Source organism: Numenius arquata, chromosome 4, assembly GCF_964106895.1.
Source record: "Numenius arquata chromosome 4, bNumArq3.hap1.1, whole genome shotgun sequence".
Taxonomy (NCBI): domain Eukaryota; kingdom Metazoa; phylum Chordata; class Aves; order Charadriiformes; family Scolopacidae; genus Numenius; species Numenius arquata.
This window is the reverse complement of record NC_133579.1, coordinates 70,646,647-70,671,958: the sequence shown is the minus strand read 5'-3', so window position 1 is coordinate 70,671,958 and position 25,312 is coordinate 70,646,647. Positions and strand designations below refer to the sequence as shown.

Sequence of the window (25,312 nt, the reverse complement as noted above, 5' to 3'; positions counted from 1 at the left end):
GCTTTCTGCAGGATACAGGCAGGCAAAACAGAGAAAGTCACAAGTGTGGATCGCTTCCAAGTTGCTATAGAGTTATACCACACATGCCTGATCCGGTTTCAGTCTATATTTTGCAGGTTTTAGAAGGAAAGTTCCTTCCTTTTGTATAGAGGGGTTGTTCGGATCAATTTTCATTGCGGGCCTCAAAGTCCTAGGTCTTGTTTTCCTGTTATCTTGCAACAGCACAAGGCATCTGGTAATCAGAATATTCACCCGGAGTGTAAATGCTGGGAAGTCTTTAGTGTCAGGCTGGATTTTCCAGAAGCCTTCCAATGAGACTGGTGGGCTTTGATTCTGCTATACATGGGCCAAGGCCTAAACAGCGCAGTGTCGTTCCCCCTACGTGATTAATCCTGTTGGCTCTGAAGGGATTTACGTCATTAAAGCTATGATCTTACTCAGTCAAGGGTATCCTGAAGATACTTGAGATAGACATCCCTGGACAGACAATTTATCCCTGCAACTTTAGGTATTTCATTAAACAAACTTCTGTGCTATTATAATGCATGGAGCGATCTCTGTTAGAAATAATGTCTCTATATATTTAAATAAAAAAAGTGGTTTTTTTTTTTAAAAAAAAAGACATCTAAGAACATCATGTGTTTCCTAAAGTGCTTCTGTCTAACATCCTTCAGTACCCGTAGGTGACAAATATTTCTGTATTCCTAGAAAAACTCCTTTATATTCCTATAAATGAGCAAAATGTTATGATTGTGGTGCATTTGTAATCTGTAAGTAGCTGCCAGAGGTTAAATCTATATTTCTCAATGCCTACAATTCTGCTTGCCTTTTAAAGCTGTTCTGGTTCATTATATGAAAAGCATTCTTTATGAAAGCATATAATCAAAGTCACTTAAAAAATGTCTTTGTTAAGAAATTACTTGCTGCAGAAGCTATTTTACACAGGTGAAAATTTCAGGGACTGCATTTGATGCAAAGGAAAAAAGTCAAATCGGGCTTTACACTTAGAAAAATATTCCCGGTAGGCTTTTCACTGAATTTCACTGAATTCTTAGAGTTGGAAGGGACCATAAAGATCATCTAGTCCAACTCCCCTGCCGAAGCAGGATTGCCCAGAGCATGTCAGAGCATGTTACTCAGGACTTCTTGATTTACTTATTTTTGCACCAATATCTTTGATTTTTAACTTTTTTGCTTCAAAAAATGTGTCAGTTTGAGTAAGTATGGTAGACAATATTAAGTAATTGTTGCCATATGTATAATTTTATTTTGGGGAGTGATAGAGAAGCTAATCCTGCTCGTCTTTCTCACACATTCAGATCCACGAATCTAATTAATTATCTGCATGAAATAGTCAAGATTTGGACCTCTTTATCTACTTGTATTCTCATTATACGTGCTTTTTTACTTCTTTCTGTTGCTCAATAGTGGTTGAGAGAGGATTGTATAGGCGTGGTGTTGATGCACAACATCTACATGTCCCATTTAAAGCTCTCCTTTTGGCATACTGCGTGATTAATTACCGGCTGGCACAGCTGCTTAATCAATTCCTGTGCCTCACTTTCCTCCCCCTAGAAATGGAGGTGTTATAATCCAATCCTGGAGTGATTGTAAGAGGTCCTTGAGAGATTTCGGTTACTGTGGTGGTCATGGTTGATAGGAGTATTTAGACTGACTGTACATTTGAGCTCCAGCTGTAGTAAGACACCGAGGAATAGTTATCTTTTTGATGAGATGTGCAAAGTGGTTTGGTTTTTTTTGTTTTCATAGGATTTAGCCCTGAATATCAAGTTGTTGTAGTTTAATCTCCTTTGCTGCTTTTTCATTTCAACGCCATTTTCAGATCCATTTTCACATGTAAGCTGATTTTCAATGCTTAACATATTTCTTTCAACCACTGAGTTTAAAATATATCAAGTGTTTCTCTAATTATTTTCTTAGACGTGACTGATTTTCAAAGCCGCTGAAAAGAAAATCAAAGGGAATTCGAGGACTTGGAGTAATTTAAGGAAACTCTAATTTAGATATAACTAAAAAATGAAAGTTACCTGCAAGTTGGGAACGAGTCTAGAGAAAAGCCAAGAGAATAATGGAACATTGGAAAACTTGACCACGAGGAAAGGTTGAAGTCATGGTATTTGCTCAATGTAGAAAAGAGTACACTGAAGGCAGGAATTATAGACTTTCTAATTTTATTTTTTTTTAATTAAAAAAAGTGATTTTAAGGAAAACAGTGATCCATTTTTCCCCCCTTTGCCACTGGATGGAGGACACCAGCCCGGCTGATCTGTAGGAGGAAGACCAGAGTTGTTGCCACTGTCCTGTGCTGTTCCAGGCCACTTCAAGTGTGAAGGACTGTTAACGTGGTGCCCTCTTCCATCCAGTTGTACCAGCTGAATTCAGCTATGTACCGTATTCCTGGTGGTCTTCAGTAGTAGCTAGCCCATGCCTGTTTCCTTAGATTTAGACTAGGTATTAGGAAGAAATTCTTCACTGTGAGGGTGGTGAGACCCCGGAACAGGTTGCCCAGAGAAGCTGTGGATGCCCCATCCCTGGAGGGGTTCAAGGCCAGGCTGGATGGGGCTTTGAGCAACCTGGTCTGGTGGGAGGTGTCCCTGCCCATGGCAGGTGGGTTAGAACTCGATGATCTTTAAGGTCCCTTCCAACTCCAACCATTCTATGATTCTGTGATCCTGTGGAAGAATTTCCTTCCATCTTACATGCGATGATGAAGATTTTCTGTTGAGCTGTTGACAGAAGCATGTCTTCAGCTTCAGTGCAGTTTGCTTCTGAAGAGTTTGAGATGCCTCACAGCATAGGACTTGCTGATGAAGGTCACTCCAGCTTGTCTTTGCGGCTGCTGTTTCTGCAGCATGCCTTGGTGACTATGGTAACAGGCATAAGGCCACAGCATCACACTGTTATTTTATTTTGTCTCAGTCCTGGAAGTGCTATTTTCTAAATTTCCTTGCACTTACAGGGTTTGTGATATTTTTTTTTCTTACTTGTCTTAAAACTCTCTCTGTATTGAAAATGTCCTCTGTCCAGATCCTGAACTCTTTTTCCTTGTTAATTGTGCTTTCACTGTGGTACCTTCCTCTGACTTGGTGGTTGTCTACGTAAGGACCATTGAATGGTGTCAGAATGTGACTCCGGATGAGCAGCGACCCCAGAAGAACATGCCATCTATCACAGTAAAGTAGTGCTTGCATGCCAGTTGTTTTTTTTTTTCCAGCATTGGCATATAGGCTCTTTTTCTGGACACCTTTTTGCCTGGACACTGTGACTGTCAGAGAGCTCATAAATGCGTTGTTTTCACTGAAGCACATTGAATAGAATGGGACTGCTGTTTGCTCGGCAGAGAAGAGACGTCCCTGAAGAGAGGACCCAACCTGTGCCCTGCTGATGTGAGCAACACCTCATGTTGCCACATTCAACCGCACTGAGCTGTGCCCAGAAAGGGCTAATTCTGGACTCTCATCCCCAGGCCCTGTGGAAGAGGATGAAGCCCTATTTGCCTTCAGCATCTCGTGCAAAATCTAGGTGTCAAAGCTGGAGCACTCATGAGTAGTCCTCATCTTTGGTTCAGAACTTTCTTTCCTTTTGTCTGCCATCCTAAAGTCCTGTTTTATTTGTGTTCTTCCCCACCTCAGGTGTCTGCCCAAATGTGGTTGTTTTTTTTTTTTCTTGCTTTTGAAATAACTTCTAAATAATTTCTTCGATAACTAAAAGGCCATGACCTGGGGTGAGCGTGAAGCAATGATGTACATAAACCCCTGAGAACAGGCAAGCTTATCCTTAGCAGCAATTAATGAGAAAAGTAGAAATATGCTATGTTAGCTGAGCAGCTTTAGAACACTTTAATGGTGTGAGGAACTGCTTGACCTTCAGTAATGCAAAAATGCTGAATAATTCTAGAAAGCAATGAGAAGGAAAGCTCGTAACTCTCTTCAGAAATATCTGACTAGCACATAATGCTAGCTATATATTATGCTGGTTTAATATAATAAATTTCTTTATAGAGCTGGTCTTGGAGAATTTGTGATTGTAAAGAGATTATGCCTTCACAAACTCTTCCAGTAAGTCAGAAATAATTCTCTTGTGGATCAGTAAATATTTAAAAAAGCTATTTTTAAAAAAGACAGACCTGGGTGGCTTCAAAGATTTCCTGAGTTGTTAAATTAGTTGAACCAAGTGTATTTGCTCTATCCAATTTTTCATACTGTTGGGAGATTATTTCCTGAACATTTTGAAACAAACTTATTTATCGCTCCATCTAGAGAGGAGTGAATTCACCTGGAAGTGTTATGTCAGTGTCACTGTCTTCCTCTGGAAGAAGAGGGAGGAGACAGGTCCAGAGCACCCCAAAGGTGAAGAGTAGCTCATCAGCACGTGTTGCCACGTCAGGCACATCGCTTGTAGTTAGTGTGCAATATATTAATAATCTATGAAGAAACAGTAAATTCCTCCACAGATGAACATCAATCTGGAAAATGTTTTTGCAAAGTTATCTTCATGTTCTGCATTGCTATGTGTGCCATGACATGAGACTGTCTTAACAGGTGGTGAAATATTCTTTTGGCAAGCCATCACACCACGCTGGAAACTTTGGGTTTTGTTTCCTTCGGGCTCTACTACACCAGTCTTGTAATGAAGATTTGCCCTGAGTCTGTAGAGAGAAGGATGTGACAGAGCCTCAGGGTGAGCAGTGTCTGCACCCCAGGGTGTGCTGGACCAAACGTGGGCATCCCTCTCTAGCCTCAGCCAAGACCTTTCTCGAGAAGTAGGAGTATCTGTGGAAATGTCACAGCTCAGACTGGAGGAGGCAGTCAAGAATGGGCATCTGTATCGCTACTTTGAGCATATGGATTAATTTAGAAGCCAAATTGATAAGACACAAACCCACTAGTAGCCTGTCTCATAGATGTAACGGTGAAGTAGAAGGCAAGTCAATTCACCTGTTAACTCTTTGAGGCCATGCAGTGAGAAATGTGTGTGAGCTCTGTTAGTTACCCATGTCAGGAGTGGCTGAACTCTTGTCTCTGCTTGTCATCATCTCTGCACGGTCACTGATGTAGCTATAATTTTGGGTTTAAGGATCTGGATTATAATGTCACAGGCAACCATTAGAAAAATGTATTATTTCAAATCAGAGCATCTCTCTTAAATCAGGGTGTTTTTTTCTCCCTAGCAGTTCTGATTTTTTTTTGAAAGCTTTTATCTGCTGCTTCCTTCACATTGAAGAAATTACTTTCATTCGTAAATTACCTTTTGTCATAAGTAGCCTAGAGATACTTACAATGCTATCAAATCAGCCTTACCAAATTCATATGATTCTGCTGAGGGGACATCGTATTTTACCACTAACACTCTTTATCTACTTAGTGCCAAAATCCATTTCTTTTATTATAAATTGATTCAATTTGAGTTTAATCAAGACCAGTAGGAAATATCGTCACTGGATCTCAGATCGGAGTACAAAAAATCAGATACCACAATGTGAACAAGGGGAAATAGCCTGAAAAGCATCATTACTTAAAGTGAAAGCCTGGTTTCCTTAAGTTCTTTGATCCACTGAAAGCATATCATCAGAGCTAAATAAAGTAAACAAGAGTCTGCTATATATATCTTGTGGATCTAGACAGTGGGAGAATGCATCTGCATTTTAAATTCAAGGTCTTTCATTTTGAATGTGATCTTTATTTTGGCCTTGTGACTGAAAAGCTTTTTGCTTGATTATTTTTGATTTGACTCCCAGCAGACAGGAAGAATATCGCATACTTGTTGTGATAAATCCAGAGGGACTGTCTGCGAAGGACAAAGTTGTTTGTTTGGTTTTTTTTGAGGTAGAATTTAAACGTATAATTAAGAAAGCAAAACTATGGTAGCCACAGATAAATTACAGTTTTATATTTGATATCTCTCTTCTTGGCCCAGGAAAAATTTAATTAATTTAGAGATAACAGATTGCCTGTCAGGTATCACTACTGAAGACTTTTGGTAGGATAAATTATGTTAGATTCCTTGTGCAAGGATTGAGCTTTAGTGGTCCTTCGGTACAAGAGACAGATTTGTTTATTACATTGTGTCAGCTTCCAGCTTAAAAGATTTTCAAATCTAATTTGAATAATTAAAATTTTGTGAATGGTAATTATCTTACAGTTATTTCTATGCAACTTTTTATGCATTGAAAATATGGTGAAAAAAGTTTTTTCAAGTGGCCGCTGGAGCCTTTTTTTCCTAGTTTGGAAGGACTAGCAGTATCAAGTAAATAGACAACAAAAGAACTAACTGGTCAACAGGTGAAACATCAGAAGATAAATTATGATTAATCATGGCTTTTTGGTAGGATCTTCAAACAAATCAAGATGATGGTCCCCTGTCTTGGTCCCCTGTCTTTGGTGCTGTACATGGGTAAAGAATCAGATGGTCTCTGCTTTGAAAAGCTTGTATCCCAAATATGGCCGAAAGTGAACAGAAGATTGGAAAAATGAAGTTGTCCCATGAACAGAGTGAAATGTTATCAGGGTGGTAAATATTGTATTTCTTCCATTGTTGTTATTTTTTGGAGGGGGCAGTATTAGGGAAAGTATCTGCTTAACAGAAAGTGTAGAGGGGCATAGGAAAGTGGAGGAACTGGTAATATGGAAAGAAATAAAGTGATGAGGAGAGTATAAGTGAGCATGGATGCACAGCCAGTTTCTACAAGTTTGAGATACTCATCTAGCTGACAAGTGCCTGGATATCTTTCTAATAGTGACCAAAGTAAGTTAAGTATAGGCAGAAGCAACAGCAACTGATAGGATTTTTGATCAATTCAGCAGAGTAGCTTTTTGATTTATTTGGGATACAGTAAAGGACACAGAAATTCAGCCAAGGATATTATTGCTAATTGTGCAGGCAGTTAAATTTAGCTCTTGTTCAACCAAAAGGAGTGATCAATCTTTTCAAGAAGCATGAAAGCAACAATAGCCAGAGAAGGGCAAACAGATTGTCTTTCCAGTTCTTTAAGATGCTTTTTTGTTCACTCTTCCTCTTCTGCATAGCTCTTATGCAGATGATCTGAACACAGCAGATTTCTGTAATACGAATCTCTTTTTCACAGGAGGATAGCCCAGAGGTTATCCTGGTATGTATATCTATCTATCTATCTATCTATCTCCTGGTATGTGTGTGTGTGGATATATACATATGTGTGTGTGTATATATTTTCCAGATACTGGTCTGGAATAATCAGATTTGGTACCCTGCTTGTGATTAACTTCCTCTGAACTTGGTGTAGAAGTTACTTGCTTTTCCTGTAGCCCATTTACCCATGACCCCAATGGTAAAGTGATCAAGGAAGGAACTATTATTGCAATAAGAGATTTTGTGAGGGAAAAGAAAACTCAAAAGTTTGAGGATTGTAGATGTTGCTATGATATTCATAGCTCAATTCAGCTGCCCACACGTAGGCTGCCTGAGTTGTATCCTGCCTCGCCTCAAGCTGCTGTTCCAGAAGACGCTTCCATAGGTCCTGTGTCATGTTTGCCACCTGCACAGAGATGTTTGAGACATCCTGTGCCATCTGAGATGCCTACAGGAAGGCAAATGAATCAAACCCACGGCTTCTCAAGGTTGATTCTTTGCCTTTAGCTTGATCTCCTCCCTTAATGTTTTTTCTCCCTCTTAATTCTTTCTTTGATTTCTCACTCTTTTTTTTCCCTCTATATCTGAGCTTAGTCTATGCTGTTTCTTGTTTCCTTCCATTTTGTTTTCCTCTTTAAGCCACCCCCCATGAAAATCACCTGCCATGCATCACTCCAGCATCTCTACCTGGATGCCATTCTCTGTTATACAGGCTCATCACACAGACTAGGGGAAAGCTGGTCTAACGGCTTGCCTCTCTGTAGTTTATTTTTTGAGGTACGTGGCAGTCCTTTGAAGCTGTGCCAGGCGTTCACATCCACTGGGGATAAGCACCTTTCAGAATCCATGCAGAGAGTGTCTGATGAACCACCTTACCATGTGGGAGAGCCCCAGAGCATTAAACCCTGTGAACGTCCCCAGAGACAAGCAGAAGAAGTCCCTAGCAGTACATTGTTTAGTGATGGTTTTTATCACAGTTAGGTTGATGGTTGGACTAGGTGATCTTAAAGGTCCCTTCCAACCTAGACGAACCTAGATTCTATGATTTTATGATTGTCAAACCTTCCCTTTTCAACAGCAAAGCAAGGCAACCTAGACTCCAAAACTCATCCTTCAGTTTCCTTAAATTCCTACTGCCCAGCTAAACTTCACTGTTGGACTTCTTAGGATCTCACACAGAATGATAGCAACAAGTATTATATTAAATTTTGCAAGGGTTCCTACTTCCAGTGGACCAAGTTTGCTGGATGCTACAAGGAAAGGGTGAGGAACGGTCAACGCATTGTGGTGCCCTGCAAGGTGAAAGTCAGTGGTCTCTGTGAACTACTCCCTGTTCTTGACTGAATGGCCAGGGACTAATGTAGAAGTCTGTGGCTTCATTCTGAGAGGAATCATAATCTTGTTTATTTTGTGGATCTCCCTTGAGCATTTTTACGTCATCTGGGCAACGATGTACAATTAGATTATGTAATTTGCAAAAAGGTTATTGTGATCATCTCGCATAGCATAATGTTCACATTTGTCATTTTGGCTGTGCAGAAATACCACATTTCCCTCTTTCAATTTTGATTAAGAGAACCTGTTCTATCCTAGTATTTTATGCCTGTCTGGATATTATTCAGTACTCTTCTCATTTGTTAGTACACTGTTCCCATGCATCATGGTATTTTACAATACTCAAAGCACCAGCAAGCAAAAGCTGACAAAAAAATTAGCAGAAGGAAAACAGCCATGAGAAACCTTCATGCTTCTTGAAACAGTGAATACTTTACCAGAGCTTCACAAACAGCAGGACAATCCATCAATGAGAGAAATCCATGAGGGCTATAAAATGCAGAGTCCATGTCAGGAATTCATTGAAATGCGGTTTGTTAGGGGTTGGGAGAGGGTTCTGCAGGACTGTCACTGCACATTTTTCATGTGTCTTTCCTAGACATCTTCTTTGGGAAGGGGTGGAGAGTGGTTAGTAGATTATACGGACAATTAGTCTGACCTGTAGAGTCATTTTTATGCTCTTCCATACCAGAGAGTACCTGGTACCTAGCAGCTGCTCTCTTCTGTTGTTTGGGCCATATTTGATGCATTAATGCAATTCAGGACATGACGTCTCTTTTTCTTTGTGACCCTATACAGCAGAAGTTGCCTCCGTCGTATATTAGGGTAGTGGTTGGGGAGTCGCAGTCCTCCACCAAATGGTACCTTCCCAAATTGCAGTTTGCCATGATGGTCTTTTATCACATACTAGGAAGTATGTGATCCACTGCGTCAAACTTCAGCAGTGAAGTTCAGCTGTAGGTGGTGGGCAAATGAGGATTATTTTGCCCAGTTTAGGAGAAGAGCTAAATGGTAGGCTGGGGAACAAATAGCGGTAAAATATTAGAGATACAAATCCATTACATGACAATGAAGATTGGCTGTAATTTACTGAATGCTCAGGAATTGTCTATATCATTAATTCCACAGTGTGCACAGAAAAAAAATAGAGGTGATAACTACAGATTACCTAATGGAATCACAGATCTGGAAGCCTGAGCTAAGCTTAGTCATCTCTTAAGATCAATAGTGGAAACAATCTAGACTGTGGATTCTGCTGAAGATAAGGAAGAAAGAGTGGTCAGAGCAGGGGGAGAGTGTAGGTGTTTCTTTTAAGTCTTGTGTTTCCTTCTGTGTGTGATTGAGCTCTTGTAAAATTATTGGCCATCTCCACACAAATTCTTTCTTTTAAGAAAAGCGTTGTGTGTTCTGTGTTGGAGAGTCACTGTTTGTTCTTAATGATTTAAAACGTATTTTCTTAAATTGTCATCTCTGTGTTTTACGCACTGGTGGATCTACTTGAAACTTCAAAACCAGGCTAGAGCATCACCCTTCTTGACTCAGCTCCCATGTCTGCCTGGTGGCCACCTGCAGTCCTCGGGATGCCCGGAGTGGTCCTGTGATAAACCGGCACCACACCAAGCAATTGCTTATCAGTGAAGAGCTTTATTGTTGTCTCTTTCTGCATCTTGTATAGCCGCCTTAGTAAAAATAGTCAGTATTCTGTTTTAAACAGGTTTTTCAGGCTTTTGAGAGCCTGTTGAAGGGCAAAGGGATTTTTTTTTTCCATAGCCCTCCAGCAGGTATTAATGAGAACAGAGGCGTGGGCAGATATTGTCACTGTCACCTGCTGTTTCTGCAGGACCACAGTGGTGGAATAGCAGCAGCACAAAGGCAAGCCTGAGTCCTTGGAAAGTGTATAGGCTGTATAGTGTGGGAAGTATGAAATTCAGTCAACTTTTTTTAAAAGAGAAGCATTTGAGGCTGTTGCATTGGAGCTATGTTGGGATCAAAATATTCATAGGAGTATTGAAACTGAGCAATACACAGTGCTACTTCAGACATGTGTATCTTAACTCCCTGCTAAAATGGTAATTTATAGTTATTGGGTAAGTTCTTGTTGTTGATCTACGAACTTTACAAAATCTTATGGGCCAAAAAACTGAGCTGGTTTGGAAAGCCAAGGCTTTAACCCTAAAAAGAAAGTCTTAAATACTGGGGTTTTTTATCCCTAAAGTGCTCAGCTGCCTAACTTATTAGCATGAAAACAAATGAATGTTGAACTTTTGCTCTGGTTCGTCAGAAACTTACTCCAGTGCACTCAAATGGAAATTCTTGGAGCAAAAAACCTGAAAAAAACCCTAAACAAACCCCACCTTGTTTACCCCATGACTCACTTTCCCTACCTTTGAAAGTAACAATTGCTTTGCACACGTACTCTGAGACTTCAAGTTGTATTTTATGTAAATTAATTTCTGCAGAAATTAATACAGTACCAAAAAGTTCTTGGACTTTATATTTTTAAAATGCTTATTACTTATATACCGTTCTAACTTTGCTCAAAAAAACCCCAAACCCTGAAAGGGAAAGAGAAAACAAAATACAACACTAGAGAAAAATTTAACCAGTTTTTCAAATGTCTTTTATTTATTATTTTTCAAATTAGGAAATTCTGTCTAATTTTTATGAACTACATTGTGCGTATTTTAATCCCACCATATAGCAATATTGAAAACTACCTCTCTGCTTGTCTTCTTTTTATGAACATATTTTGAGATTTCAGTGCTGGAGTGAAATGGAGGCAGGATAAGACTGTAGACTTTGAAGTCATGGTTAAAAAGTTTTGTTCTGTTTTTAAACGTCACCAAAGTAGATCCTGAGTAGTTAGATAGGAGTGTTACCTCTTTGGAGAGGAGACTTTCTATTAGTTGAACTAAACATGTAGTTCCATCAGCTTTAGACTTATGTATCTTTAATCCAATTCAGTATCTCTTCCTGCCCTGCTTTGCAGGGGAACAACCAAGTCACATCCTTGTAGAGGGTTCTCCCTCTGGTTTCACTTCAGCTACCCAGGAGCTAATGGTGAGGAGGTGGGAATCTCGTGTGGCTTCAGTGAGTCTTCAGTATTTGTTCTTTCTCTTGTGTTTAACACCCAGCTCTCACGCTTGAGTGAGAGTCAGTAGGTATGTTTTGGAACCAGATCTGTTCTAGGCTTCATACTTTGATATGTTGTCTTCCAAGCTAGCTTTTATTTCTGGGACAAACGGGGTTTCTTAAACTTCATTTCTGCACTTCTCAAATACCAGCTGGAATCATGGATCATGCTTAACTTTTCAAATTGGACACTTTTTTATGGTTGTGTGCTGTTGGATGCTTTGTATAGCATCCCATCACATGAAAAAAAAAAGTCTTTTTAAACTTGGCACTGCCTGTGTAGGTTTTTTGGGGGGGAGAGGGTTGGTTTGGGGTTGGTGGAGTAGAGTTGTCTGTCTATCTGGAATTACTCTCAGGCTGTGGTAAGCTTGGCGTCATTGTATGTTTGCCTTAGGAGTTGTATACTCTTTTGTAGTTGGGTAAGTTGAAATACAGTCATGTTTTCCTCAGACTTATCCCATTGTGTTTCTTTTTTTCACCTCAGATAAGCATTCTTGTTGTGCATCATAAGAAGCTTCTTTCAAAGCTGCTATTTTGTATTGACCAAATACTTCTTTCAGTTTTGTGAGCATGAAGTCTATATGATATTTTGCACGTTGGTATCGCGTAACTCTAAAATGAGTTGTCCTGAATGGTCTGCTTTCATTTCAACCAGTTTCTGCCCAGAAGTACCATCCTGAAACTCCTTTGGAAAGCTGAATCCTAGTATTTCTTTCACAGGTTGTAGCAGAGAATGGTATTAGAAAAAAGTGGTGTGGAACAGCATTGTAGATTCATGAGTTTGCATCTGCTGAGATCTGGAGCACTTTGCTATTCTCAAAAGATTTTGTGTATTCTCAAAAGTGAGACCATGACAACGTTTTTGGACTCTCACAAGTGTTTGTCTCGCTTTTCATACTGGGATTATTCTGTAATATCCTTAAATAGTGCTACTCATGGCGAATTAGACGAGTTTAGCTTTTTCATTGTTTCAGGAGTCCTGGGAAGTTCTGATAAAGTCTTATCCTGGGTAGTCCTGTCTTCCCACCCTGAGTGGTTGTTGTGGTTTTGACCAGATTGACCAATCAGAACAACAGATGTCCCCTCCCTCCCCCCTCTAAGGAAAAGAGAGGAGAGGAAGAGATAAAAGAGATTTATGAGTTTAGAAAAAAACTAAACTAATGAAAATATTAATAAATAAGAGAAGGAAAAAAAAAAGAATCATAGAATGGTTAGAGTTGGAAGGGACCTTAAAGATCATCAAGTTCCAACCCCCCTGACATGGGCAGGGACACCTCCCAGCAGACCAGGTTGCTCAAAGCCCCATCCAGTCTGGCCTTAAACACTGCCAGGGATGGGGCATCCACAACTTCCCTGGGCAACCTGTTCCAGTGCTTCACCACCCTCACAGGAAAGAATTTCCTCCTAATATTTAATCTAATTCTCCCCTCTTCCAATTTAAAACCAGTACCCCTTGTCCTGTCACTACATCTCCTGACAAAGAGTCCCTCTCCGGCTCTCCTGTAGGCTCCTTTCAGATATTGGAAGGCTGCTATGAGGTCTCCCCAGAGCCTTCTCTTCTCCAGGCTGAACAACCCCAGCTCTCTCAGCCTGTCTTCATAGGAGAGGTGCTCCATCCCTCTGATCATCTTCGTGGCCCTCCGCTGGACCTGTTCCAACAGGTCCATGTCCTTCCTGTGTTGAGGACTCCAAAGCTGGCCACAAGAAAAAAGAAAAAAGTATACATTATATACAAAACCATATCAAGCTCCCAGGATGATGATCACGTCACCAGCAGGCACAGGGGAAAGTCCCAGACTGGACTCAGTGATGGACAGGAGCTGGATTCTGGATCTGGAGTCAGGAATGCTTGGATCGGGATCAAAGGCAGACGAACAGACAGGGTCCTCCTCGGATGTCGGCCGTTGAAGGAAGAGAGTTGACCCTTTGATCCCTCAGCTTTTATACTGACCATGATGCAGATGGGATGGAATACCCCAGTTGGTCAGTTTTGGGTCACCTCTCCTGTCCACTCCTCTCTACAGGTGTGACCCCTCTACGCTTTTCGGCTTCCGACCCTTCAATGGGGCAAATAACAAATTCACCTGACTTTAGTTGTTATAGCAATAAGTATAAGCAAGGGCCTCTCTGCATGCCATTCCTTGGTATTATCAGGTCTTATCACTATGAGAGTGAGCAGTTTCTGAACAATATGCTGTTAATTTCAGAGTTTAGTTAGTTAGAAGAGGCCCAGCTAGAAAGGTAAAATTACTGAACGGAAAATTAGTTCTGTTTTACCTCAAACCAGGACAGTGGTTTTGAACACGTTGGTCGTTCTTTAGGAATACTGACGCGTGACTGGGGATGATGCATGTTGGGGTGTCTGATGAGGTCACTGTCAACTACTGTCCACCCCGCTGCTGCTGTGCAGGGACCTGAGCTGCTCTTAAAGCAGCTCCTGGGTGGCCACAGTTTATATCAGAGAATCAATCTCTTTTCTTTCTTTGTTTATTTCTTTTTCTTTCCTTGAGTTGCGATACTCTCAGAAACTTTTTTAGGAGAGGATGGATAGGTCTATCAGGGTGGTAGTCTCAGAAGCTATTATAACACTGTCATCCTTGGCGTGAGACATGAGTTTTCAATGTAATCAAGCTTACTCAAGCTCGTCTGTGAGTTTTTCTATTATATTAGTTTCCTCTCATTGGCGTGTTTCAGACAGCAACATTTAACGTCACAGCCATTGTAAAATTGATCATTTTAATTCAAGATGAGCAAATTACTGACAGCAAATTGTCTTCCTAACGCTTCAGATCCTCGTAGAACTGAAATGTATTATTTGGTAAATGAAACCACTTAGAAGACTTCAAGGGGGAACTGTTTAGCTTTCTATCTTCTGGAAGGTTTACTGAAGATGCAACATCCCCAAATGGAAATATTCTTGCATTTTGTATCTAGGCATGTACTCTTTTGAACGATATCAGACATGCTTGATGCCCTTACTCAAATATTACGTGTTTGTGTAGATTCTGTCATTTATTTATCTCAGTACCACATTGCCAGACAATTCTTCTCTACGTATATTCACTCAACAGCATCTAGGTTTACCATCAGATCAAATTTAGCTTTGACTTCATTCTCAATGCTAATTGGACTTAATTATTTAGTTCATGTGTTCTTAGTGACATGCTGAGTCAACACTGATATTCATTTTAGATCCTTAATGTAATTCAGTGCGTTAAGCAAATTGTACAATATCATGTTTGGAGACCACAGTTAAACTAAGAGAAAAAGAAAGCAGCTGTTTCAAATTCTGTCTGTATATTTTTTTTTTGTCTTTTTTATGGCATTTTAAGAGAAAACTTACTGGTAGCTGATTTAGGCTAATTATATGAAAGGGAGTAGCTTTTTACCGGTATTATGGATAGGGTGGTCATGTTAGCCAGCTATTTTTTACAGTCTGCAGAAGACTACTGAATACTTGACTGTAGAACATTTATTGAGATTTAGTTCATGTCTATTTCTTTAATTTTTTTTAAATTATTTTAATTTAAATGGTATAGGCTTTTCGTAAACATTAGTAGATGTTCTTAACCCTGACCCCAAACATTATTTCTCTGCATGGGCATGCTATGAAAAAAGAAATAAATCCTAGCCACCTGCCCTCTCCGAGTCCAGGCCTCCTCTGAGCCTGACAGGCCATTGAACGTTCAGCAACAGCTTTGGTTCCTCTGCTCTTTCTAATGCCTGAATCCAAATCCACGGTATGTGTTACTTACCACATGCACCTAAAATAAAATATTAGCTACTTATCCATCCAGATTTCCTTTCTTTGGCATGTTGTAGAGCACTCCAAGGCTTTTATAAAACATTGTCCATCTACCCTTCTCCTGTCCTCAGGGGCCACCAATAAACTGAGCTATTCCTGTGAACTAAATCTAATCCCTGTCTAGAAGGGTGGCTGAACTGAGGCTTAGGGGGGAGGTTAGGCACTTGCTGCTCCTGAGCACAACCTTCATTTTACCTTTTAGGGCCATCAGATGCTTTCCAGTAACCTGGGCTTTTTCAGTCTATTTTCTCTTGACCAGTATCTAAACCTAATGCTCATGGGCTGTTTGCTTGCCTTTTCCTAATCCTAGCCCTAAACAAGACCCTGGCTCTAATCTAGACACAGATACTCTGAATACTGAGATGTACAATGTGTCTAAATTTATTTCAGCCTGTCCACAAGAGGGGTTGGAGTTAGAGGAACCTGTGTGTACTGTAGAGAAGCCTTCATCTGGTCTTAACCCTACCCCAAAGACACCCTATAGGTGGTGACCAAAAATAAACTACAAACTACAGACTTCTGTTGACAAGAAACTTCCACTTTGAGACAGAAGTGCATGAAAGATGGATCAGTTTTGAAGACTTAGCTTCAGTCTGGTCATCTCTCTGTTTAGACTACCCTGGTAAAGTTGTGCTTACAATTAGGTTGGTTGGGAAAGGCTGAGCTACACGTTCAGTGGTCCATGGGGCTATATGGATGGGATCTAAAGGGACCTGTAAGGAATGGTTTAGTCTAGTCCCTGTCTGCTACGCTGTCTTTATATAGAACTGTGGGGGTGGGATTAGGATTGTATTTAGGAAATGAGTGAGTGAATCAGTTATCTGTGTGTATGGCGTGGGCTGCAGGACTTCCACGAGGGCAAGTATCATTAGCTTATGCCAAGCCACTGGCTTGGAACTTCTAGATCCAACCATGTGACGTATCTGTGGTTCCGGTTTGGGTAAGGATCAGGAAAGTTGGGAAGCTATGTTATTAATGATTATTTAGTGTAACCCTGGATTAAGATTAGGGTTGGAGTTTGCAGAGGCCAAGTTCTAACACTGCATTTTAGTCTCAGTTCAGCTAAATACCTGTAGAGAAATTGAAAGTTGGATATAGGATGAAAAAACCCTAAACCGTAGGAGGTAGGTGCTGTGAGAGGTATGTTGTTCCCTTCCGAGCCTTGCGCTGTTGGGCCCAATTGCATGTCTGGAGAGGTGGATGTGTGCCATTGATATTTTGGGAAAAAGAAGAGAGTTCATCATGGTAACCTTCCTTGCTGCGGTTGGTTACCTGTGTTAGGAATCGCTCAGACTACAGTTAACCTGCCTGCCACTTGTTCCTGTGAACATGATTTGAATGTATTGCTGTGGTCAGGAGCCTTACCTGGCAGCCGCCTCTTTGAAAAGGAAATGTTGGATTTTTCAGAGAGACGCCTGGCGGGGATCAAAGTCATGCCGCAGTCGGGGGCAGGCTGTTTGGCTCACTGGTGACAAGGAGCAATGTGAAGGTCTGTGATGATTTGAGATGTTAAATTAAATAATTCCTCTGTAAAACCATCTGTGATAGTTTTAAATATTTTATGAAGCAGTTGGTGATGAGAGTGTATGAGGTCTTTAGGACTAGTCAGCAGGCTTAAAAGCAGCCCAAAATGGCCAAATGAGCCAGGGAAATGAAAAGCTGATACATAGCTATTGACATCAAAAGGCTGGTTTTGGTCTTTTTTTCCTCTCTGATGTCATTCTTTCTGCCTTTCCGCTGTAATTGTGTCAAAACGTCCTTGAAGTACCACATGCCAGGTCCACGGGTAGTGTCACATCACCTTCATCATCATCATCTTGACCTCCAGTTTCTGTGGTGGCAATGCTCTCCCCACCTTTGTGCAGCCTGGTTTTGTGCTGTGGGGCTGGTTGGGGTCGGGAGAAGCAGGTGGTCAGAGAGAGAACGTGCCAGGGCTGGAGCTGTACAGTCTTTGTTTTGAGAATAGGTGGTGGTATGGTAGGTTTATATGTTCGTATATAGAATCAGTTAATTGCTACTGTTTCTATTTTGTGGGGTTTTAAAAAATTTGTTTGGCTTTGTTTTTTCCTGTGAAAATGTCAAGATTGGTCAATTTGTCATGGGAGAGCAATCTGAACATCACCGTGTGAGATGGTTCATCCTGCTGCATGCAAGTACTCTTATATAGGTTTGGGGGTTGCTTGACAAGAAGGGCGAAGCCTATTTGCAGCTATGTGTAAGTCTTCAATATTAAAATGAATAGATAGTGCCAGGATTTAATAATAGAATGCATTTATTGTAGTTGAACACAGCGTAAAGTGTAGCTGTGTCAAATTACATTTGAGATTGCGATCACATGAATAGCCCTTACTGCTGACATATGGCAGTATATTTATTATCTAGTGGATGACAATCCACTTCTGAATTAATGAGGGAAGCAAATAATGAACATCAGTACAAGTTTCAAATAAGCATCGGCTCTAACCATTTCTCATGCGACCTTACAGTTCTTTATTCTCTGTGATTTATGTGGAAAACCATGCAGATAAGGATGATGTTAATACCATTCGATGTAATGAGCCATAAACAGAAGAAAAACCTAATGCAATTTGATTATTTATTTTTTTTCCCCTCTCTCTCTGAATGGGAGGACAAGTTGCAGTTCCAGCAAATTTCTCTCATTCTTCCTCCCTTTGAAACCCTGGGATTCCTAGCTAAAAGATAAGTTGCTTCATTAAAAAAAAACCCCAGATACCCCCCCCTCAAGGACTCCATACTTTGAAGTCTATTTCCACACACACATCCACATGCCATACTCCTGCTTTTATCCTTTTTTTTTTTTTTTTATTTTGACACAATGGTTTCCCGTGCAAACTTCAGAAACAGCAGTGCATGCAACACTCGTGCACACAAGTTGTATGAGCTACAGAAGTGTTGCAAGTAGCAGTGTCTTTGTTTTTGCGGCATAAACATTAAGTTATTCCTTTTTATTTTCAATACAGGTACTTCAAAAACTAGGAAAAGCAGACGAAACAAAAGATGAACAGTTTGAAGAATACGTTCAAAATTTCAAACGGCAAGAGGTCAGTTACTTTTCTAATTTCTTTAATTGTGTCTTAAGAAGAACGCAGTGTATCTGAACTTGCTGGTTTTGAAGAAGGTGTTACAGGTAAAAAGATAATTTGGGGGGGGGGTATAAGATTTTGTTCTGCTGTTTTCAAATGGAAAAAACAGTTGGATTTGTGAATGCAGAGGGCTAAGAAATGCACTCATAATAAAAGGACATATCGTAATCATATGTAACACCATCATGCTAGAACCGCTTGGGATCAGCGGAGAGACGGTACGCTTTCAACAGCATAATTGAGAACAGAATTCAACCCTGACTAAACACGGTTTTGTAATTGCCCTCTTACAGAGATGTGTTTCCTTGGTTTCATTTTGTGGATTGCTTTCATCGGTTGTATAGAGTAATGCTGGTTTTATAGGAAGCGAATAGATGGGCAGTTTCAGACTGCTGTGTGTTGTTACACCGCCTGTGGGCGCAGGGGGCTGTGGTGGCAGCGCTGATGCAGCAGCTGCCAATTGCTCCTAATGTTGTAAACACAACACATGAAAACAAACGAAGGTGCCTCAAAGAGTTTATAATCTACTCCCAATGCAATCCTAAATTCTAACCTCAACTACCCCTTGCTCTGTTGGACAGACTTTTTGGCTCCAAGGTGACTAATTGCGATTAATTATATAGTAGCTTTCTAGTAGAAATTAATGCCTATCATGAGCTGTATTAATGCCACCAAGAAAATTGTCTTGTTATGTAAGTATGAACTGAGGTATCTGTTATCTTTATGAGCTGTCATTTAGAGCTCATATAGAAAGGCACTGGAGGGTGAGAAAACTGCTCCTGCGAATTTCACACGATGCAAAAACTGGCTCGTGTCAGTGTTTGCAGTTTCTGCCCTGAATCAGTCCTATCTACCACACGTACTTCTGTCCTTCCCATGTAAACACAAACCCTCCATCCTCACTGCTGGGATGCTTATTAACTCTTTTGCATCTTATGGTCACTTTAGCTTTTATTTTCCCCTTGACGTAGAAGGGAGGGAGGTTTCAGGAGCCACTGGGCTGTGTAGATCTTCGCTCTTCCCTGAAGATGATGATGACAGGAAGTAAAAGAATCTCTTTCTCTGAGGAGGGGGTTTCCTCCCTCAAATTTATTGAGGTCAGGAAGATGGTGGGTTTTAATAGGCCTGAAGAAGCGCTCAGAAGCTTGGAAACCCTGCAGAGATGTCATATGTTCCCTTTCCTTCCCCTTCCTCTTTCCCAAGTATGCTGGGATATCAATGGAGCATTTCTTTCTTCTTGCTTGTCCTTATGTTTATTCTCATCCTTGCTGTCAATATTCCAGCTGTTTGCACAGCTAGTAGCTGTGTTACTAGAAATAAGGTGCATCTGTAAGGTTCTTACTAGGTGTAGCTGGAGCATGCCCTTGAGGAAACAGTTTTGTGGGATATTTTTTTAGCTAAAAATTCTGAGTGACGTTAAAATAGAGAGATGAAAGAGAGAAAAAAAAAAAAGTCTTTTTTAGCAAAATCATGTCTCAAGTGTTTGGTTTTTTTCTGTCCTTTACCAAGAATTTTCTGTAATGGTGATTTTCATCTGAAAGGGCTAAGGAGGATCTTAGCATGTCTTCCTCTATATTTCCTCCTCCTTTGATGTACAGAGGCAGTAATAAGAAGTCAAGGATTCTGCAGGAATTGCGTGATGCTAAATCTGGATGTGAATGTGACTTGGGGCCAGGAGAGGAGTGAGTGCTGAGGGAACTACCACAACTCTCTTGAGTAGCACGTGCAGATTAGGCTAGGTCCACTGGCGCACCAAATGAGAGAGACCATTTATTTGTACATTTATTCAACTAATCACATGTGTGTACCGTGCTCCTGCTGGATGTGCTCTCAAAGAGTTACGTTGTGCTGCAAAGAAATGCTGCAAAAACTATTTCTGTCGTGTTCACCAGTCAGAAGCATATAAATTGCTTAAACTTTATTAGTTTTGTCCATGCTTTGATCTACAAATTCCTAGCAGTACAAAGATACGAAGCATTACAATGTGCATCTGAATTATCTCTCTTACTGATTAATACCTTGCAGAACTGCTGTCTTCTGTGAACTCAGGTGGCCATCTCTTCTTGGTTTACGTTCAGTCCTACTTTCAAGATTGTCTCTGCAACTCTAGAGCCTTTAGAAGAAGAAAAAATTAAATTATAGGTATTAAAGACTAAAAAGGCTGTCTGAGTGATTGGTCCTTGTGCTGAGGACCACCAAACTGTTGGTGTGGGCCATTCAGGTGGCTTGCAAGCAGAACCACCTGTTAGAGGCTGTCCCATCTCTTGCAGTTCCCTCCACGATTATTTGTCTCTGTGGTGGTTGCTGACCTAGCCAGGCTTTTCTATGGCAGGAGTGGTTTGAGAGAAGGTCCAAACTTGTTTCTTGCAGTCTCTCTCAGCAGTGATTTAGCTGTTCCCTAGCCATCTCACCTATCTACATTTGGTTTTGAGGAAGACTGACACTTCAGTCCTGTGTCTCTTTGTAAATTTTTTGTAGCAGCTGGTGCCACATGGACTCTTGGGATCCCGGTAAGCTGAAAGCTGTGCAAATGGTCTATTTTTCTTGCTTCCCCACGTTATTGAGCCTGCAACACTCGGGAAGTCAACTGGTCTTAAGTATAGAATGATCTTTTTATTAATACTTTCCAAAGATAATAAATGAGGAGTCCCAGTTCTGCTCGGGGAAAGGATAGTGAAAGGAAAGAGAGCATAGTGCTCTTTATCCAGAAAACAGATAACTGAAAAACTGAAATCTTAACATGCTATTCCTTTCCTGAATAGCAGATTGGATGATAGGTGTGTACCAAACTCAGCAGAAGGCTATGTGTAAGGACTATCTGTAGTAAAAGCTCATTTAGACTCCCCAGTGACCTGTTCCCATCTCTTTGTGAATACAACTGGATAAGACCCCCTTCTAGACTTGACAGCCCAGAGTTGAATTACCCAGATGAGTCACTATGGAGAAACTGAGTCATCCTGTGTCTGGAGAGAACAGAGCGCAGTGGCTTTGCAGAGCCTCAGGACTTTCCCTATCAGAAGCAGTAACCTACTGCAGCTGAAACGAACAGTAAAAACATTTAGATTTTTAGCAGTGAATGCAACTGTTATTCACCTTCCACTTAAGTCCTAAACTGAAAATTGCCCCTCTAAATTAAATGTTGTGGAACAAACAGAGCATATATGAACTCACACTGAAAACCTGTGTCATATATATTGCAGGAAATTTCTTGAGGCTTAAACGCTTCTCTCTGCACAGCTAATTGTGGATGTGCTCAGCCTCTTAATTGACCCTGAAGTTCAAAGAAGGGGGTAAAAAAAAAAGACAATTCCTGCATATTTCTCTCAACTGTGAAAATACAAGGTCTATTGGGGATTTACCTGAAATTTCATCTCTATTGCGGTGTTCAAGCAACTGCATCTTACATTTCTTGTTTTGACAGGTAGTAGCAATTCCCTTATCCCCAAGTATATTTTAATGACTCACAGGCCTTGCTTCATTTTTTCTAAGAGATGAATATTCTATTTCATGTCTACGCATATTTACCTCTCATTATTTTTCCATATGTAGTTATGAGACTTCTTTTATTTTACAGGCGAGAGTTAAAATATATCTTGTTGTTTAAAACCATTAACATTTTGTATTGTATATGTACACACAGATATATAGCAGTTACTACTACAAAAGCGGCTGCCCATGAGGTTGTCAGAATAAAGCAAAATGTCAAGTGCTGTTCTTGCTAGTTTATAGAATTAGATGGAAGTGAAGAGCTTTTTAGCTTTTTTTTTTTTTTTTTTTTTTTGCTGCTGTTGAGTGAGCAGAAGCTGCTTCTGTCGACTGCTTTACTTAATGTATGCTTCGCAGTAAGAGATGCTCTTTGGGTGTAATTGTTAGGGGTCCTGAAAAGATTTATCCTGGCCAGATCTTCATTTCATGCAAGCATGCTTAGCTGCCTTACAGCTGGGGCGTGACGTTGTCTTAAAGTTGTTCTGTGAGACAATTAACATTTATTTCAGTCTTCTTTTTGTATCAGATGTGCCACTGGCTTCTTAAAATTTATTCATGAGTTGAGATACCCAAGATGAGATTCAACAACCTACACGTAGGCACCAGATGTGCCTCACGGTGTCCCACCTGGTCCCCAGCTGTTGCTCCAGCCAGAAGCACATGTCTTTGGCCACAGTCCTGTATCATGTCTCCTGGCTCTGTGGTCCTCTTGAGCACCCCATGGCACCTCCAGCGGCAACAGATGTGTGTATTTTTGGCAACTGAACCCTGCCCCTGGAGAGTGATCCAGCTCGAGATCGCAACACCTGGTCGTGTGTGTCTGTGTTTGAGTTAGGTCTTCCCAGATGCTTGTGCTGAATCAGGCAGTGTGATCTGGAGAGCCAAGACAGAAACCCCTCAGTTCTCTGTGGGCATCTCTTGGCCTTAATTGCTCTGTTCAGCCCCATCTGGGCCCCCCTAACTCTGCATGTGGGCCTAGGAGTGCCATTTGAGCTCACCCCTGGGCACGCAGTCCCTCCCTAAGCCATGTCATAGGCTGGTCCCCCTACCTAGGGGACCCATGCTTCAGCTGTACTTCCTGTTGCTCCCATGTGGATCTCCCAGACAGACCGCGGACCTTGTTCTAACCCTTGCTAGGTCAGGAGGTGCCAGTGAATCGTCTTACTGGCTCTGCCCGCCTGGCCCAGACCCTGCAGGATGGCATCTGTCAATGAGGGCATGGCCTGCACTGGGGTCACTCGTGGCTCTTGGCACAGCCCCACCATCTCTGAGGGTTGTGAGTTAGTTGTCTAAATGTTGGCATCTGTTGCCACTTGCGAGGTCCTAGTGCGTCCTCCCTGGCTTCCAAATCCCAGAATCACAGAATATTTTTGGTTGGATGGGACCTTTGAGATCATCGAATGCTGTTCAACAAAGCTGGCAGGTCCCTTAGGACCGGTTGTGTTTGCCGTTTGTGGATGTATCACGAACAGCTCTGGACAGCTATGCTGAGCGAATGGGTTTGACTGTAGGATTTTCTTAATTGCCCTCCTGACTCCACGGGTTGTACTGAAGAGATCTACATTGGCTCTAAGACAAGGAGAGGCACCCAACTCATGCAGACGGTGATAGGTGTCTTAATCTGCAGTTGAACGAAGGACATGGTGGATGAAGGGGAGCTTCAATATGTATTATAATCATGTGAAATTCAATCTGTGTTCTCCAATGCCTTATTTTCTCTGGGAATTATTAGGAATCCCATATATCTATTTGACCATCTTTAAACCTACCTTATGTCCTCCCCTCAGACCCCCTCATTTTACTGGTCTTGAGATGGAGAAAAGAATATAGGCAATAAACAAAAAGTGCAAGCTTTAAAATTACACTGAATGTGAGGCACTATTTCTCCTTAGCTGATACTCCGATTTCCTTGGTTGTCTGTGGAATCTCATACTAAACTGCGGGGGGATTCTTGGTGCTTGTTAAGCTGCAACATATTGTTGGTTCAATACCGTTCTGTCCATAGGAGACTCCTTTCCTAAACAAAGGTGGTGCCAAATGCTGTCCATGATAGATGTCCGTGATACTCTGAAGTAAACTGGACACAGGAAAACACAATCTAGACTAGCGTGAGGGAGCTTTTTTTTCCTGCGAGCCAAGAAGTGTTTGCATTCAGGGGCACTGCATCAGACAGGCATCTTTTCAGGGGCAGCCCCAGAGCATACTTTAGATACTGGATGACCGCTAAGCCAAAGACAAGCAATACAACGTGTAAAGTGTTTGGGGGGCTATGGGAGGGTTTTTCTCTGCTGATTACCATTTCATCCTGAAATGGATGTTTAATAATTATCTTATGTCTGAGGGGCCAATTTTCTCAAGACAAGAAGAAACATAATGTACCATGAAATCTCATCTCAATCTCATTAAATTCCAGTCAGGCAGGATATGCAGGAAGGTGAGGTCCTCTTTTTTTATGCTACAAAACTATCTCTGCAGGAACAGCCCAGATCCATTCCGGCTAATTCCTAACTTCAAAGGAGAGAGTGGCTGATCCGATATTTTGCTTTTTTGATTCTGCCTTTTGATTGCTCCAAATCTAAAGTCTAAACCATTGCCACACTGGGCTGGTTTTGATTGTCCCTTGGATATAAACTATTATGCCTCTGCAGCTTTAGTAGCTGTGCTAATTGTTTTCTCCCAGGCAATGCAGTTGAACAATCAAGATATTTCTGACTGTTTTTAAAGCAGTATGTGTTTCTTCAGGAGCCCTTTGGAATAACTGACCCTGGGGACAGTTGACATAGCCCAGCTCTGGGATTTAATACAAGGATCGAATGTGATGCAGTTCACAACAAGCAGTTCTGGACAGTTTTCCACCAGACCTGTTAATACAGAGTTTATATATGTTATTTAAGAATATAGTTCTGGTTATGCAGTTGTAGGCATAAACAGAGGCCAAGTACATGTTCAGAAAGTCTAGCTCGACATTTAGTATGTGTAGATTACTTTTAGCCATAGACTTGTAGACTCTGCACTTGCTGTCTTTGCACACCCCAAATTTTCATTAAAACCACTAGTCTGGGCCGTGCTTTGAGGACATGATTGTGCTTGTAGGAAGATGTAATAGGTATGAATGTAGGATCCTAGCTTTAGTTATGAGGCAAGAAGGCTGGAATTTCATTTAAGGAGGGTGCCAAGTGTTTTCTCTTCCATCCTCATCAGAAACAGACTGTTGGCCCAGTAAAAGGGGGTTGGTTAGTTAAGCATCACTGCAGGCACAGAGCTTTCTCCTCTGGCTACTGGGAGTCACTACTAACACGGGGCAGAGCTCACTGTTTTTTAC

General features: G+C 41.1%; 1 protein-coding gene across 1 annotated transcript in view; it reads left to right on the top strand.

The window, feature by feature from the left end:
- Positions 1-25,312, top strand: part of AMPH (amphiphysin) — a 127,523-nt gene that overhangs the window by 41,726 nt on the left and 60,485 nt on the right. Inside the window, exon 2 of the mRNA XM_074146254.1 lies at positions 18,382-18,462. Within this exon, the coding sequence (XP_074002355.1) occupies positions 18,382-18,462 (81 nt within the window). The remainder of the gene's footprint in view (positions 1-18,381; positions 18,463-25,312) is intronic.